This window comes from Hordeum vulgare, chromosome 1H, assembly GCF_904849725.1.
Source record: "Hordeum vulgare subsp. vulgare chromosome 1H, MorexV3_pseudomolecules_assembly, whole genome shotgun sequence".
In the NCBI taxonomy this organism is placed as follows: domain Eukaryota; kingdom Viridiplantae; phylum Streptophyta; class Magnoliopsida; order Poales; family Poaceae; genus Hordeum; species Hordeum vulgare.
The window spans coordinates 337,307,633-337,321,312 of NC_058518.1; the positions used below are offsets into that span (position 1 = coordinate 337,307,633).

General features: G+C 41.7%; 2 protein-coding genes across 2 annotated transcripts; one reads left to right on the forward strand and one right to left on the reverse strand.

The window, feature by feature from the left end:
- The first annotated feature begins 462 nt into the window (after window positions 1–462).
- LOC123434756 (STE20/SPS1-related proline-alanine-rich protein kinase-like) lies at window positions 463–9,466 on the forward strand. Its single transcript, XM_045115532.1, has 22 exons — window positions 463–902; window positions 2,365–2,619; window positions 2,713–2,837; window positions 2,944–2,988; window positions 3,662–3,743; window positions 4,142–4,210; window positions 4,326–4,496; window positions 4,578–4,643; window positions 5,438–5,506; window positions 5,585–5,653; window positions 6,255–6,313; window positions 6,619–6,831; window positions 6,964–7,085; window positions 7,366–7,460; window positions 7,540–7,584; window positions 7,699–7,758; window positions 8,034–8,135; window positions 8,229–8,280; window positions 8,355–8,407; window positions 8,522–8,586; window positions 8,844–8,895; window positions 9,005–9,466. The coding sequence occupies exons 1-22, from the start codon at window positions 705–707 to the stop codon at window positions 9,080–9,082; spliced, it is 2,145 nt and encodes a 714-aa protein (XP_044971467.1). The 5' UTR covers window positions 463–704; the 3' UTR covers window positions 9,083–9,466.
- A 318-nt stretch (window positions 9,467–9,784) lies between these two features.
- Window positions 9,785–13,280, reverse strand: LOC123434772 (DNA excision repair protein ERCC-1). Its single transcript, XM_045115533.1, has 9 exons — window positions 12,949–13,280; window positions 12,804–12,873; window positions 12,605–12,708; window positions 11,800–11,899; window positions 11,614–11,690; window positions 11,141–11,240; window positions 10,711–10,782; window positions 10,486–10,554; window positions 9,785–10,301 (listed from the first exon to the last, which is right to left on the reverse strand). The coding sequence occupies exons 1-9, from the start codon at window positions 13,212–13,214 to the stop codon at window positions 9,993–9,995; spliced, it is 1,167 nt and encodes a 388-aa protein (XP_044971468.1). The 5' UTR covers window positions 13,215–13,280; the 3' UTR covers window positions 9,785–9,992.
- Window positions 13,281–13,680: the final 400 nt, after the last annotated feature.

A 13,680-nucleotide genomic window follows, 5' to 3' on the forward strand; every position in this document is an offset into this window, starting at 1 on the left:
AAATCATGTTTTTTTTTTAACTTTTGGGACCACACAGAAACGTGCGGTATTAGATATGATCCGGCTTATTTAAGACTATACATTTATCAGTTGCTCAAAGCATTCCCGGTTTACTCGCATCCGAATTAAGTTTTCCTTGCTTATCTCGCTCGTTTATTTATGAGCTTGGATATAGTTGCCGGCGTCCGTACACACCAGTCCTTTCCTTCCCCTCCCCGCAGACGATCCCCCCCCCCCATCGGAAGCCCAGCATCGGGAGGCGGAGATCTACCAGGCAGTCGGCCGCACGCCGCTCCCTCGCTGCCACTGCCCACCGCGTCCACTGACAGACCGGTCCCACGTACGCTGGCCCCGCATGTCAATGACCGGTCTCGCCGGCAGGTCGCCCCCACGTCTCCGCCCCCGCCACGTCACGGCCGAAATCATTAGTATTTTGCTCCCTTTCGCGACCTCGTTTGTTAAGCGTCCTTCCGTTCGCTATCTCCTCTTCCTCTTCCTCTCCTCCCCTCTCTCCAGCGTAGCCCCCCCCCCTCCTCTCTCCCTCCCTCTCTCTAGCATCTCTCCTCTCCCTCCTCCCAGCTCGCGCGGGAGGCACCGGTCAGAGGCCAGGCCGAGCGCGGCGGGGCGTGGGGTGGGTGAGCTCCGCTGGTCCCGAGGGCGTCGGAGGGCCGTCGGCGCTGCCTCCGGCGGCCGGTCGTAGCGACATGGGCAGGAACGGGAGCGTCAAGCGCGGCGCGGCCGCCGCGCCGCCTCCGTCGTTCACGCTGAACCCGGCCGACTACCGGCTCATGGAGGAGGTGGGCTACGGCGCGCACGCCGTCGTCTACCGCGCGCTCTTCCTCCCCAGGAACCACACCGTTGCCGTCAAGTGCCTGGATCTCGACCAGCTCAACAACAACATCGTGAGCATCCGTCTCGTCCCGTCCCGTCCTCCCTCCCTGCTCCCGTGTGGCTTCGGCGTTGGGTTGCTTCTGCTGTTTGATCTGGCGAGAGATCCATTGGTTGATTGGAGTGGATCCTACTGCTGATTTGGTAGCTTTGGAGATCGCGATGGAATTTGGCCTATCTGGCGTCCTAGTATTAGCCTATCATGCTCCAGGATTTGCTTCCACATGATACACTGGCTGTTAATAAATTATCATTTTAATGATGCGCCACTAGTCGTTGTGAGGAGGTTAGAAATAGAACGATCAGCTGAGTCCTGTGTATGCAGCATTTTCGATTCTTAGAGTGGCTGTGTTTTTGGATGACCTTTTTTTGCTTGCAGCTGGTTGAGACGGTGGGTTGTTTTTGCTAGAATGCCTACTACGGCACGCAGTGTCCGTTACATCATGGCTGCGTCTCGCTCACAGGCGGGCAGACAGATCGACCGAACGGCACACATCATGGTTGTGCTGCAAGACTCACATTTTGCACGCTGCGCGTTACTAGTCCTTTTTTTTCTTCTATCATTTACTTTGAGCATTTTTTTTGCCGATGTATGAACCTGATGGCGGTGGGTATGTCAAACACAGTGTCACTGCCAGAACCCTGCCTGGAGAGGGGAGGCACTTGAATTTGCATGCATGCTGCATGAGCAGGGACGCGGTCATGCAGCTTGGGTTTGTGCTTCCAGTTGGGTGGGCACACGTGTTCGTTGACGACGAAGGTCTTAGGAGAAGGGAACGTTGTCGTTTACTAGAATTCATGACTCATAGATAGATACAAGGATCAGCATTTCCTAGTGGTACGTAAGATTATGCGGTTTGTACCATGACATTATCCATTTGGGGGATTTGGGAGGATGTCTTTATTAGGGACTTATTATACATCTCTACATGTACCTTTACGCCATACATGTATGCGAATGCTAACAAGCTCAAGTATCAGGGTAATCAAAGTTCAACCAATGCCTCTTATATTTATGATTCACCCTTTACGTCACCAAAGAAAAGTAATAGCGTAAACTCGTGATTCTTATTTTCTAAATTCCAACTTTAGTTTCTCCTGCACCATTTGTCTTTAGTGCACTCGAAGACATGCATACAATTTTCTCTAAAAGAAACCCAAATTGCATACCAAATCATCATACAAGGCTACTTGCTTTGGGGGAGTTAGTGATATCTTTTTCGCATATGTAATATGTTAACTAGGGGTGCAAGTGCCGTCCCGCTTCTTCCTGCAAAACTCATAAATTAGCTCATCAGTTTCTGTAAAATTAACTCTACATTTGTAATGTGCTATTGTCCGCCAACCCGCCCCACTTGCATCCCCAATGTTAACACCGTGTAGTGCCAACTGTCAACACAATTCTTTTCTTGGTTTCTTTCCTTTCCGGTGGCTATAAATAAATTTAGATCTTACAAATATATATATCATTTGCAGGATGAAGTACAAAGGGAGGCTCAAATAATGAGCTTGATTGATCACCCTAATGTCATCAGGGCTTACTGCTCGTTTGTCGTGGAGCACAGTCTTTGGGTGATAATGCCATTCATGACGGAGGGTTCATGTTTACACTTGATGAAGATTGCGTATCCTGAAGGTTTCGAGGAACCTGTTATTGCATCAATTTTAAAAGAAACGCTCAAGGCTCTGGAGTACCTTCATAGGCAAGGACAGATCCATCGTGATATCAAGGTTTGCTTCTATAGAAGATTCTTGTGTAGTTCTTATAGTGTTTGATGTGGTTTGTGATGATTCTTTGTTTTTGCTCAATATGGCTCTATGCAGGCTGGTAATATCCTTATTGATAGTGCTGGCGTAGTGAAGCTTGGGGACTTTGGTGTTTCTGCTTGTATGTTTGATAGAGGTGATAGGCAAAGATCTAGGAACACATTTGTTGGAACTCCATGCTGGTAAGTGAATTTATGTATCTCGATGCTAGGGGTCAAATTAATACTGTATTATAGAACTTGAGAATGTTCTGACCCCCCTTTTTTTTCTTCTAATTCTACCTTTTAGGATGGCTCCAGAAGTGCTCCAGCCTGGCACTGGATATAACTTCAAGTATGTTACATTGCTAATTGTGCATACAAATGCACATTCCTTTTGGTAACAAATGCATTTTAGGAACTGCATTTGTTGTTTGATTTTATGTCATAAAGAGCGTCACTTTAATCACCTGGGACATCTTCTATCCATTGTACCTTTGTGTTATTATTTTCCATATGAATTCATTGCTATTATTCTTTTTAATAACCATCACCGCAAAAATGAAGGTTTGCTAAAATTACATTTCTGGAGGTGGTAATAGCCGGACCCGGGTCACACATCATCATCTCACTGGCAAGGATGGGGCTATTCTTTCCATTATGAATTACAAATCTATAATATAGTAAGGATAATGTATGACTATAGTATAAGACAAATATTGTATCTCATTTTGAAGTCAGCCCGTTCTTGCGATTTTGGCTTTCATGTTAATATTTCATAATGATGTCATGCTTGCTTTTAGTGCTCCAGAAAAGTTAATCTTCACAAAGCTGTTCGGTGATAGTCTGTCCTCAGTAAGATACCAAGATAACTCATGCCATGACATTGACAAATCACCTGTTGTTCGGAGACTTTCTTTCATATTATATTAAATGGCTTGTCAAGAGTCAGCACCCTGATGCTTTTTTGGCATGTTATTTACTAATAATCGAGATGGACTAACAGCTAATATCCATATTTTTTACAGAGCCGATATATGGTCGTTTGGAATCACTGCACTTGAACTAGCGCATGGACATGCTCCATTTTCGAAGTACCCTCCTATGAAGGTAACAATTTGGTTTGATTTGCAATAGAAAGTAATTAATCATTTGCGGATTTTTTTTCTTTTGATATTCTGGTGGTGTATGGGTTGGTGATGACTAATAATTTTTCCATGCCTCAGTGAGTCATTGCACTTGCTCATACTAATATTATAGTCCAACAGTATACTCTACACACTTATTTGTATTCTATTTCCATTGGCCAAGGTCCAAGGGCATCTGGTGGTCATGCCATGTCTTCATACTCCCTCTGTCCAAAAAAACTGTCTCAACTTTCTACTAGCTTTAGTACAAAGTTGTATTAAGCTTAAGACACTTATTTTGGGACGGAGGGAGTATTGAACAAGGGCAACATATTCATGCAAATCCTCATGTTTATTAAATATAATTCCTCTCGGCTACAGGTTCTTCTCATGACTCTCCAGAATGCGCCACCTGGTCTTGACTATGACCGAGACAGAAGATTTTCGAAGGTAATTTTGATCCTTTCAGCTAATTATTGGTTTTGGACCGTTTATGTGGTTACAAACTATGATAGAGTATATTCTACTGTTTACCTTTTGATGAAGCATTTTCTCTTGTAATCAGGCATTTAAAGAGATGGTTGCGATGTGCTTGGTAAAAGACCAAACAAAGAGGCCGACGGCTGAGAAGTTGCTCAAGCATTCATTTTTCAAAACTGCAAAACCTCCAGAATCGACAATGAAGGGTATCTTAACTGATCTACCTCCTCTATGGGAGCGTGTAAAGGCACTCCAGGTAACTACTATTCTTCTTCTTTTTTGTCTCAATAATCGAAGCAATGTATTTTCATATCTAATGCTTCTAACATATTTCCAGCTTAAAGACGCAGCACAATTGGCTTTGAAGAAGATGCCTTCTTCTGAGCAGGAGGCACTTTCCCTGGTTTGTGATATTAAACCTTCGTGTTTATATTTTATGGTTCTGTTTCAGTTAGTTCTCATGTGTAGTTAAGGCTATTTCGCATTTACAGAATCCAGTTATTCCGTAAGTTTCTTAGTGACTTCTAGAGCAGGCCAGATCAACCTGTGAATTGTTGATTCGGAAAAACACACACATCAGTGCTGCCTTTGAAAGTGCAATCTAGCATAATGAGTGTTGTATACGTCATATAGTGCGCATGGTAGGTAGACAGCCCTAGGTTGTGGTTGTTTTTGTTGGATATACTTTGCGATTGATTGGATTTTTTCACTAGATATCAACTTAGCAAGGCATAGGCGCATAGTGCTATGTTTTTCAATGATGATGAATCATTGTATCATACAGCAGAAGTTATCTTGTCAAGGTTGTTTGAAAATAACAAATGCAATGTTTAGTATCATGATGGTAAAGTTTAGAAACCTGACAAGAATGACCGTAAGACAGGCTTCTGGTACTTGGGGAATTAGGACCCTAGAACATCAAGAGAACCTTCTTATGTTCCGCATTTCTCTTTCTTACCTTCGCTCATCTGTCTCATACAACTGTTCCATACGTAGTCACATGTATCTGCAATGTGCAACGAATGTCTCTTCTCTCGCTATAAATTCTGTTGGAAATTGCACTTATATGTTCCAGTTCCCTATAAATTATTCAACATTTTGGATTTACAAATGTCTGTCCTTTTTAATAATCATAGATGTTAAATCTTCCTTCGACCAACCTAATTGTTTCATGTGCTTGATCGGTTTATCCAACAGAGTGAATACCAGCGAGGTGTTAGTGCGTGGCACTTTGATATTGAAGACCTCAAGGCTCAAGCATCACTAGTAAAGTTTACTGTTTTCTGTTAGCTTAACTTCAGTTCTACATTAATTGCATTATTATTAAGCTGTCTAAACTTCCAGATTTATGAAGATGAACCATCTGAAATGAAAGAAGATGATGTTGCTGCAAGAATCACTGAATCTGAAAAGGTTTTGTAGATTCATGACTCCCTTTCTTTACAGAAGAGTCCTTTAACAGTCCTCTTTAGAAAAGCTTCAACGTTACTTTCCAAGTGGAAGAAATGTCATGAATTTGGAATATTGTCCATCATTCAGCAGAACCATCCAAATAGCTTATATTGCAATATCCTCCTTATTTTTTCTTGTTGGCCAAACATAGCAATCTCAATGTGTGCGATGCTCTCTGTGTTTTTGAATTTTAGTTGTTGCTGCTCATGATCAAACTGTTGATTGGAATGTCCCACTGAAAATTCTTAACTATGTCTATGGGTGTAAGTTGTGTCAGTGAGAAATCATCATAACACCAGGCTTGTTATGCAAAATGAGGGAGGAAAAACTAGACTTCATAACCATATTGACATTTTTTACTTCATTCCGAATTTATCCTTCTGGAAATTTCTGGCTGGATCTAGGCTGATCCAGCGTCAGCAAACTTCAGAAATGCACCATGCGATAACTGTATAGGATACCTAGGTGCTACGCGGCTCCCATTTTATCAGTTAATTTCACAATATGAAGAAATGCACATATTGGATATTTCTGGTGTGACAGTTCTTTTTTTCGTCATCAGAGTTTATATTCGAGGAACCCTTCAGGACAGTCGCCATCTGCAAATGAAAACGCCTGCAGGTTAAGCAAAAAACTGCTACATATTGTTAAGTTTATTTACAACCTTTTTCTTGATATTTACCATCTGCAAATGAAAATAACTATAGCAAAGCCAAACTCTTGGTCATCTTCTGGTGATAAATCTTCTAAGAACGTTAAAGTGTGTACCTGTTGATTCTGCATATAACTGCAGAAGTACTGGTACAATTCAAGAAATCTAAGTAGGATGTTGTGGATAGAGAAAGACCAGTGACTTACATGATGTTAATATTTTGATTTTCAGCACATTATTCGTCGTGAAATTAATATCTCCTGTTGCATTTCAGTGAAGAAACCTGTACGACGAATCCTGATTGTAGAAGGATGCCCAATGGACATGCAAATTCTAGATCAGAGAATGATTCATTGCCCTCTACATCAAAGGAACCAGAGTCAAAATATTGGAGAACTAATATTGGACAGAAACAACAGACTTCTGGGGCTCCAGTTGAAGGTGGTGTTAATAGCTCAACAACTGAAAGGAGCCATAATTTTGAAAGGTCTGTTATCTTTACAACATTTTGTTTTCTTAGAAGTCTTATTCTGATTTCTTGTTGTGGAAGAACACTTCATCGTTTTCGTCATCAGTTTATCCTATATTAATATTCAATCATCCTTCTTTGTCATGGCAGGGATGCAACTGGTGACAAACATGGAAGTGATACGAGAAGAGCCGCAAATCTTAGTGGTCCGTTATCATTGCCAACTCGTGCCTCTGCGAACAGTTACTCAGCTCCTATACGATCTTCAGGAGGTACAATTCCATAGACACGTCCAGTTTTTGCTCTGGCATTGTTGCAGTACAGTACTCCCTCCGTTCGTTTTTGTAAGGCGTTTTAGACAGCTGGTTTTGAACTGTTTAGAGACTGTCTGAATAGGCTAAAACGTCTTATATAAATGAACAGAGGGAGTAGCATATACTAGGGCTTCTCTATTTCTCCTGTTCAACTGTGGCCTTCAAACATCAATTTTGTTTCCGATTTATGTGCTTTCTGGATGAGTGGTGCTGGAGGAGTTTCTTTTGATCATTGTAGGATATGTAGATTCATTGGGAGATAAATCTAAACGTAGCGTCGTGCATATTAAAGGCCGCTTTTCTGTGACATCTGAGAACGTTGATCTTGCAAAGGTAAGCAAATTTGGTGGATAAACTTAAAGGTGACAGTACAGAGCCTAAATGTTTTCTTTAACATATCCTTACTTTACAGGTTCAGGAAATTCCATTGAGTAGCATCTCACGCAAATCACCACATGTAAGATTGTTATGAACATTAACATTACTAGGCTATTTTCAGGGCATAGTTGTCTAGGTTAATTTGAATCTACAGCAGTCGTGTACATTTGCGATTAATACCTTTCTCGTGCAGGGTATACAGCTAAGAAAATCTGCAAGTGTTGGTGATTGGATTGTCAATGCCAAACCAACGGTATAATTCTTCTATCCGAGGTTTATTTGCTTAGTTTCACTTTCTTAAAGATACCATGTGAAAGGATTTTCCTTTTTAGTGGAGAGATGAAGACACACCTAAATGGCACACTGCACTTTAGTGATCTAAAACGCCTTATATTTGTTTACAGAGGTAGTAACCTTTCAAAATGGCAATAAACCTTAGAGATACCCATAGAGACAATCCATCATTTCTGTCCTTTTTGCAACTTCTGCTGTAGCTGATCAAGTTTTCTTGATGCATGGATGCTACAGTCTAACAGTCATCATCTGAAGGAACTCTGCAATAGCTCGGTATCATCGTCTATTCTCATTCCCCACCTTGAGAACCTCGTGCAACAGACTACGCTTCAGCAAGTATGGAAGAAGCTTGAACATGTTTAAGAATGTGTGATGCATGATAAGTTATATAGAAGACATTTATCAATTCTTGTAATTTTCTTACCTCAGGATCTGATCGTGAACCTACTAAGTAGCATGCAACAGAATGAGAAAGCTGACGGTAAATGTTTCTCTTCTGGCTATGAAATTCTCCTTATTTCTTTGGTTAAATCTTAAATCTCGTATTTTCTTCAGGTGCACAGTCTGGAACGTCGTCGCAAGTCCGAAATATGCAAAGTGGGACAGTGGTAAGCAGCGATGGTGTATGATTTCTTGTATTGTTAAGGCCTATCCTTACTGAATGATAGCGGTTCCTCAAGAAGATTGTTTGTCATCACTGAATCCTTTCTATTGTTTGGCAGGTTGAAACATCTAATACTGAGAAAGAACGGTCATTACTTGTTAAAATTTCAGAGCTGCAGTCTAGGTAGGCCCACTGCCTTGCGAATGATCTCACAAACAATTTCAACAAACACATCACTGAAACAGTTCTAGCATATTTACATGTTTATATGGCAGATAAATTGTTATTATGGTGACATCATGTTTAGTCTCGGAGATGCTGATTTGTCGGTCATCAGATTGAATCAACTTTTAATATTCCTATTAGATGCTCTGTAATCTTTATTTTTGAACATATGTATACATTGTATCAAGTTCATTGACTTCCCTTTTTTCCTGCAGAATGATTACTTTGACTGATGAACTGATTTCAGCTAAGCAAAAACATGTTCAGGTTGGTATGAACATTTGTCTTAGTTTGTCGCAATACATTTCTTATGCTGGCATTTGTTCATGGATGAATGAACCTTGATTTATGATGTCTCTTCCCGAATCGTTTTCAGTTGCAGCAAGAGCTTAATGCGTTATACTGCCGAGAAGAAATAGAAGACATTAGGGACGAGGACAACGAGGAAACATAGCAAGGTGAAATGTTCAGCTGATATGGGTACCCGCACTTAGCTTTTGCAGCATCAAGAGTTTCATAAGAGAAGCAGTACTTGCATAAGCTATATATATATATATCAACCGAATAAGCGCCGTCAGAAGAAGAAAATGGTCGTTGAAGGTGGACGTGCTCTTTGGCCTGTTGCCATCAGTGTGTATATTAGTTTTTATTTAGCTTCTTTTTCGGTTTAATTTATTCAATAGGTTTTTGGTGGGTCATAAATTGCGGTCCTGTGTATTCCCTGCTATGGCCACACCTATCATTCAAACATTTGTGATTATCCCGTAGATTGTGTAGGTGCCCGTTGGTTCGAACAGCATGCAGAAGAATGCAAAATAAATAAATTGTACTTTATCCAGCAGTGGCATGCACTGTATAATTCTGTTGCCAAAGCATTATCATTTGGCACCTTGCAGCCCTCCATTGCAGGCTGCAACGGAGGAACTGGGAAATCAATAGATTGGTGATATCGCTGAACATTGAATTGAAAATGACGATCTAGCAAGAATGAATACAAATTTTCATGTGTACTTATGGATGGCTCTTTCCAAAACCTAAACACAAAAGATAATCGCGCTGTCTGCTTCACTTGCTGAACAAGAACAAGGAAGCATGGCACTGTTTGTCACAAAATACAGATTACGTTTTCCGCTGTACTTCTGGATGGCTGTGAGAGTTGTCCAAGGCACAAACATATACTGATAGAAAGAAGAAAAGATCACCAAATTGTGTTTAGAGGAAAGAGAAAGCCGCCTACATTACAGTAACAATTAGTACAATGCAAAATTCACCCTTGTCTAGGAGTAATAAACAAAGGAAGCAAGTTTTACAACTACAACAACAGCAGTACATCTACGTTTGCCACTTGCCACTACGTCCTGTTGCTAATCTAATTGCTTTGTCTTGTCACCTTCCATGGTTGAGCTGCTAGGACCTTCACCGGCCTCATGTGCCGCATCGCGGCCCTGGCTGCGGACCTTTTCTGAGTACTTCGCAAACGCAGCGGTAAGGGCTGATTTGACATCAGAGCCTTTCTTGTTCTTGGATGTGTCTGACTTCTCTGGAGTGCCATCGTTGGTCGATGAAGGCTGACCAGATGCTTTCTCTCTGTCGGGAGTATCAGGTACTACGAGGTTTGGGCGGGGTGTAACTCGTTTAAATGGCTCATGGAAAGTATCATGGAGTCGCTTTACCTGCATTCGACAAATTCTACATGTTAGCCTAGCAAAACGTGGCCTTTCACGTTATTAAGCGGAAAAGTAAAACAATGAAAACATGACACATGGTTCTAGCTTATATCTTCAGGATGATCGATAAAAAATATGTTGGGTAATGACATGAACCATGACAAATAAAATTGGAGGTTTAGAGTGGCACCTTCCGCTCGCCAATTCCTGGACAACGAGCTAGTTCTTCCATAGAAGCATCCATGATTCGAGAAAGTGACTGCAAATACAAGACCCGATGCATGTAACTATATTGTGAATTGTTTGATGGATGATCTCGTCACGTGAAATGCTACTATTTTACAGTCATAAAGCTGTATGCAACGAGTACATTATGGAAGACAATGTAATAGTTCCAGTTCTTATTCCATCTTACCCCAAAAGACGAACCAAGTGTGATAACATCTGTTTTGTTAACACGCCGGATGGATGTAAGCGCATGAGTGAACTGCCAAAACCAGAACCAGAACATAAATGAGTAATACACCAAATAATGATCGTTGTTAACACAATGGACACTGCAAACAGGGCAATATAATTGAGTATTGAAACCAACAAAAATTGATCGTTGTTACACCAAATAATGAATGAACTTCTAATAGTCAGCCCAAAAGAACTATATAACTTCTGTATTGAAACCACTTGCAATGCTTGGACCTTGATAAATGAAAAAACAATATTGAGTCCTGCTGAAGTTGCGTATTTCTTTCCCCAAATCTTAATTACTCAACGTACTTATTAATCCGTCCCAGTCCAGTAAATGAGATAGATAGATTAAACCATGTTGTAACTGTAAGGGTGCATACCCGAGATAAATAATCATTATCAGTGTGCTCGCGAATGCTGTCAGCTGGCTTGTTTTCGAACACTTTAATAGTCTCCAAGTACCTGCCACATTCCTCCAGACTACAAGAGAGGACAGTTTGGTCAAAGAGCATATTAGTAAGCCTTTGCAACCAAAACAGTACATCATCATGTTGTTACTAAAACTTTCCAGTTAGCATGCTGGAAAGCCATTAGCATTTCTTCAACATGTACATGCATCCATTCTTGAAACTAATTTTCGTATGCAAAATGCTCAACAAGTATTAGATAACGAGGTTACTTAACAGTGCACCATCACAGTTTTATTTCAGTGCAAAGGAATCTAAACAAAAAGATCTTATAATTGCAATTACATTTATAAAGAACTGAAGCAACATTGCAAATTAAAACAAAGGGAATATAATTAAACATGGTATTGCATAATGCCAGCATATAAGAATGTTCTGAATAATACCTCCAACCACACAGAAGGGTGCAGTCATGCAGCAGTGATGTTCTTGTGATTTCATGTAAAGGCTTTACTACATCTTCCTGATCATAAAGTATATGAACATGGGTTAATAAATAACTTTTTTGAGATGTCTCAAAACTTCATTTCCGAATTAAAGCAAAATATGTTAGTCAGACGATTCAAACTCACAATATCAATATGGCACAAGATGACACGGAGTTTGAAATTCTTTTGGAGCTCCCTTATCCGATAGTACAAGTAGTCTGGGTGAAGAAGATGGTACCTGAGACTGCATCCACCAAGGTTACATGGTAAGAATCATGCCACTACCTCACGGTACACACCGTGGCACAAAACCTTTACTAACAATAGGTGACGCAAATCACTGAGACCGCAGCACTACTGCTCCAAACTAGTTGTCTAATAAGTAAATTGGTAGTGCAGTGCGCTATATGAAATGCCAGGGTGTTAAAAAACGGTCCCACACGAACCCATGAAATACGGAAGTGGGCAGTCTAGTTAAATTCCTTTCATGACCTGCCAATCGACCGATCAAGTTAGTACAAGAAATGAACTACAACCTGAAAAAAAATGTGTTTGAACACCCCTAGCAAAGTGTATCCGTTAGATGCACAGTACTTTCGCGTATCTCTGGTTCTAATAATTGAACTACAACTTGAAAAAAACCGTTTTCAAACACCCCTAGTGAAATGTAACCGTTAGATGCACAGTACTTTCGCGTATCTCTGGTTCTAAGAATTGGTTCCCAATGGTAACTATACATGCAGTGAAACCAACAAACAAAATAAGGGTGTCCCTCGTCAGCTCTGTTTTTGGTGGAATAGGCTAGTTTAACGTTACTTTTGATTCCCTGCCATCCTTCTTTCTGTTTGTTTATTTATCCTTGGTTTTGTTTGAGTTTTACTTTGTGCCTTCTTGGCATTGTTCTTCTAATGGAAAAAGAAACCAACAAATAGAATGATAGAGCAAGAACCTTATGTAGAGTGCACATGATGATTGCCCAATCACGTAGTCCGGAACGATGTCAGCGAACGTCCACCTCGCATTCCTGATGTGCTTCAGTAATGGGTTCCCTTTCTGCCAAGTAAAAATGAATAAAGACTCCAAATTTCACCCAGAAGGAGAGGGGGGGGGGGGGGGGGGATTACCAAACCATCACCACACTCCATTACCTGCCTATTGCTCACCAAAATGGAGTTCTTGCTCTGGGACGGCGTAGTGGTGGCGCCAGCCAGAGGCGGCCTGTTCAAAGAAACCGGACCTAGAGGGGTGAGGCCTCACTGAGAGAATCCGAGGAGAGGGCGAGGGGGGTGGTACCTCGGGGAGGTGGATGGCTGTGGAGGCGGCGGGGGAGGGGAGTAGAACTCGGAGGATTTGAGGAAGGAGAAGGCCTCGGAGAACGACGACGACGACGAAGAGCCGGCGGCGGCAGCGGCGGCGCTGGGGAGAGGAGGGTTGTAGGAGGAGGGCGTGGAGGAGGAGGAGGAGGCAGCGGCTCCGTTACCGAAGACCTCTTGGTAGGACGGGATCTTTATGAGGTTCTTGCCGGAGTCCGGCCGCTGCCGACCTTGCTCTCCGTCCATGGCGCGCGGGGACGTCAAGGGAGGGGACGACCCGCAGGCCCGACTACTGCCTCGCTGCAGCGTGGGGACGGCTATCAGGCTATTGTGGGCTCGTTGCGATGGTTCGACCTGTTAAGACTGTCGGCACGGGCCGGTCATGGACTAACGGAAGCTTTTAAATGGTGATAGCCCATGGGCCTAAGAGGCCAATTTGGACTAGAAGTTGACGCGCACTTGGCTGCGCCTATTTTTATTGTCGAATTCTCAGGAAAACAAAATTGTCGCGTTGGTTGTGTACCTTTTTAGCCGTTTTATGTACTAGTAAAAATGTCCGTGCATTACATCGGAAAAAAAATATCATCACACCCCGTAACCTATTACACGAGTAGTTGTTTGATTTATGACCCACATTAAACAGATAAAATGTTTCTGTTACCATGAGCAAACGGCTAGAATAAACCTCATTAAAATAGCATGAGTGATTTAT

Coding starts and splice junctions, on each gene's coding strand:
- LOC123434772 (XM_045115533.1), bottom strand. CDS start 13,214: ATGGACGGAGAGCAAGGTCGGCAGCGGCCGGACTCCGGCAAGAACCTC. Junction 12,709..12,803: donor TTTTGGTGAGCAATAGGCAG/GTAATGGAGTGT, acceptor TTTACTTGGCAG/AAAGGGAACCCATTACTGAA. Junction 11,900..12,604: donor TCATGTGCACTCTACATAAG/GTTCTTGCTCTA, acceptor TGGTGGATGCAG/TCTCAGGTACCATCTTCTTC.
- LOC123434756 (XM_045115532.1), top strand. CDS start 705: ATGGGCAGGAACGGGAGCGTCAAGCGCGGCGCGGCCGCCGCGCCGCCT. Junction 2,620..2,712: donor AGATCCATCGTGATATCAAG/GTTTGCTTCTAT, acceptor GGCTCTATGCAG/GCTGGTAATATCCTTATTGA. Junction 8,896..9,004: donor CTAAGCAAAAACATGTTCAG/GTTGGTATGAAC, acceptor AATCGTTTTCAG/TTGCAGCAAGAGCTTAATGC.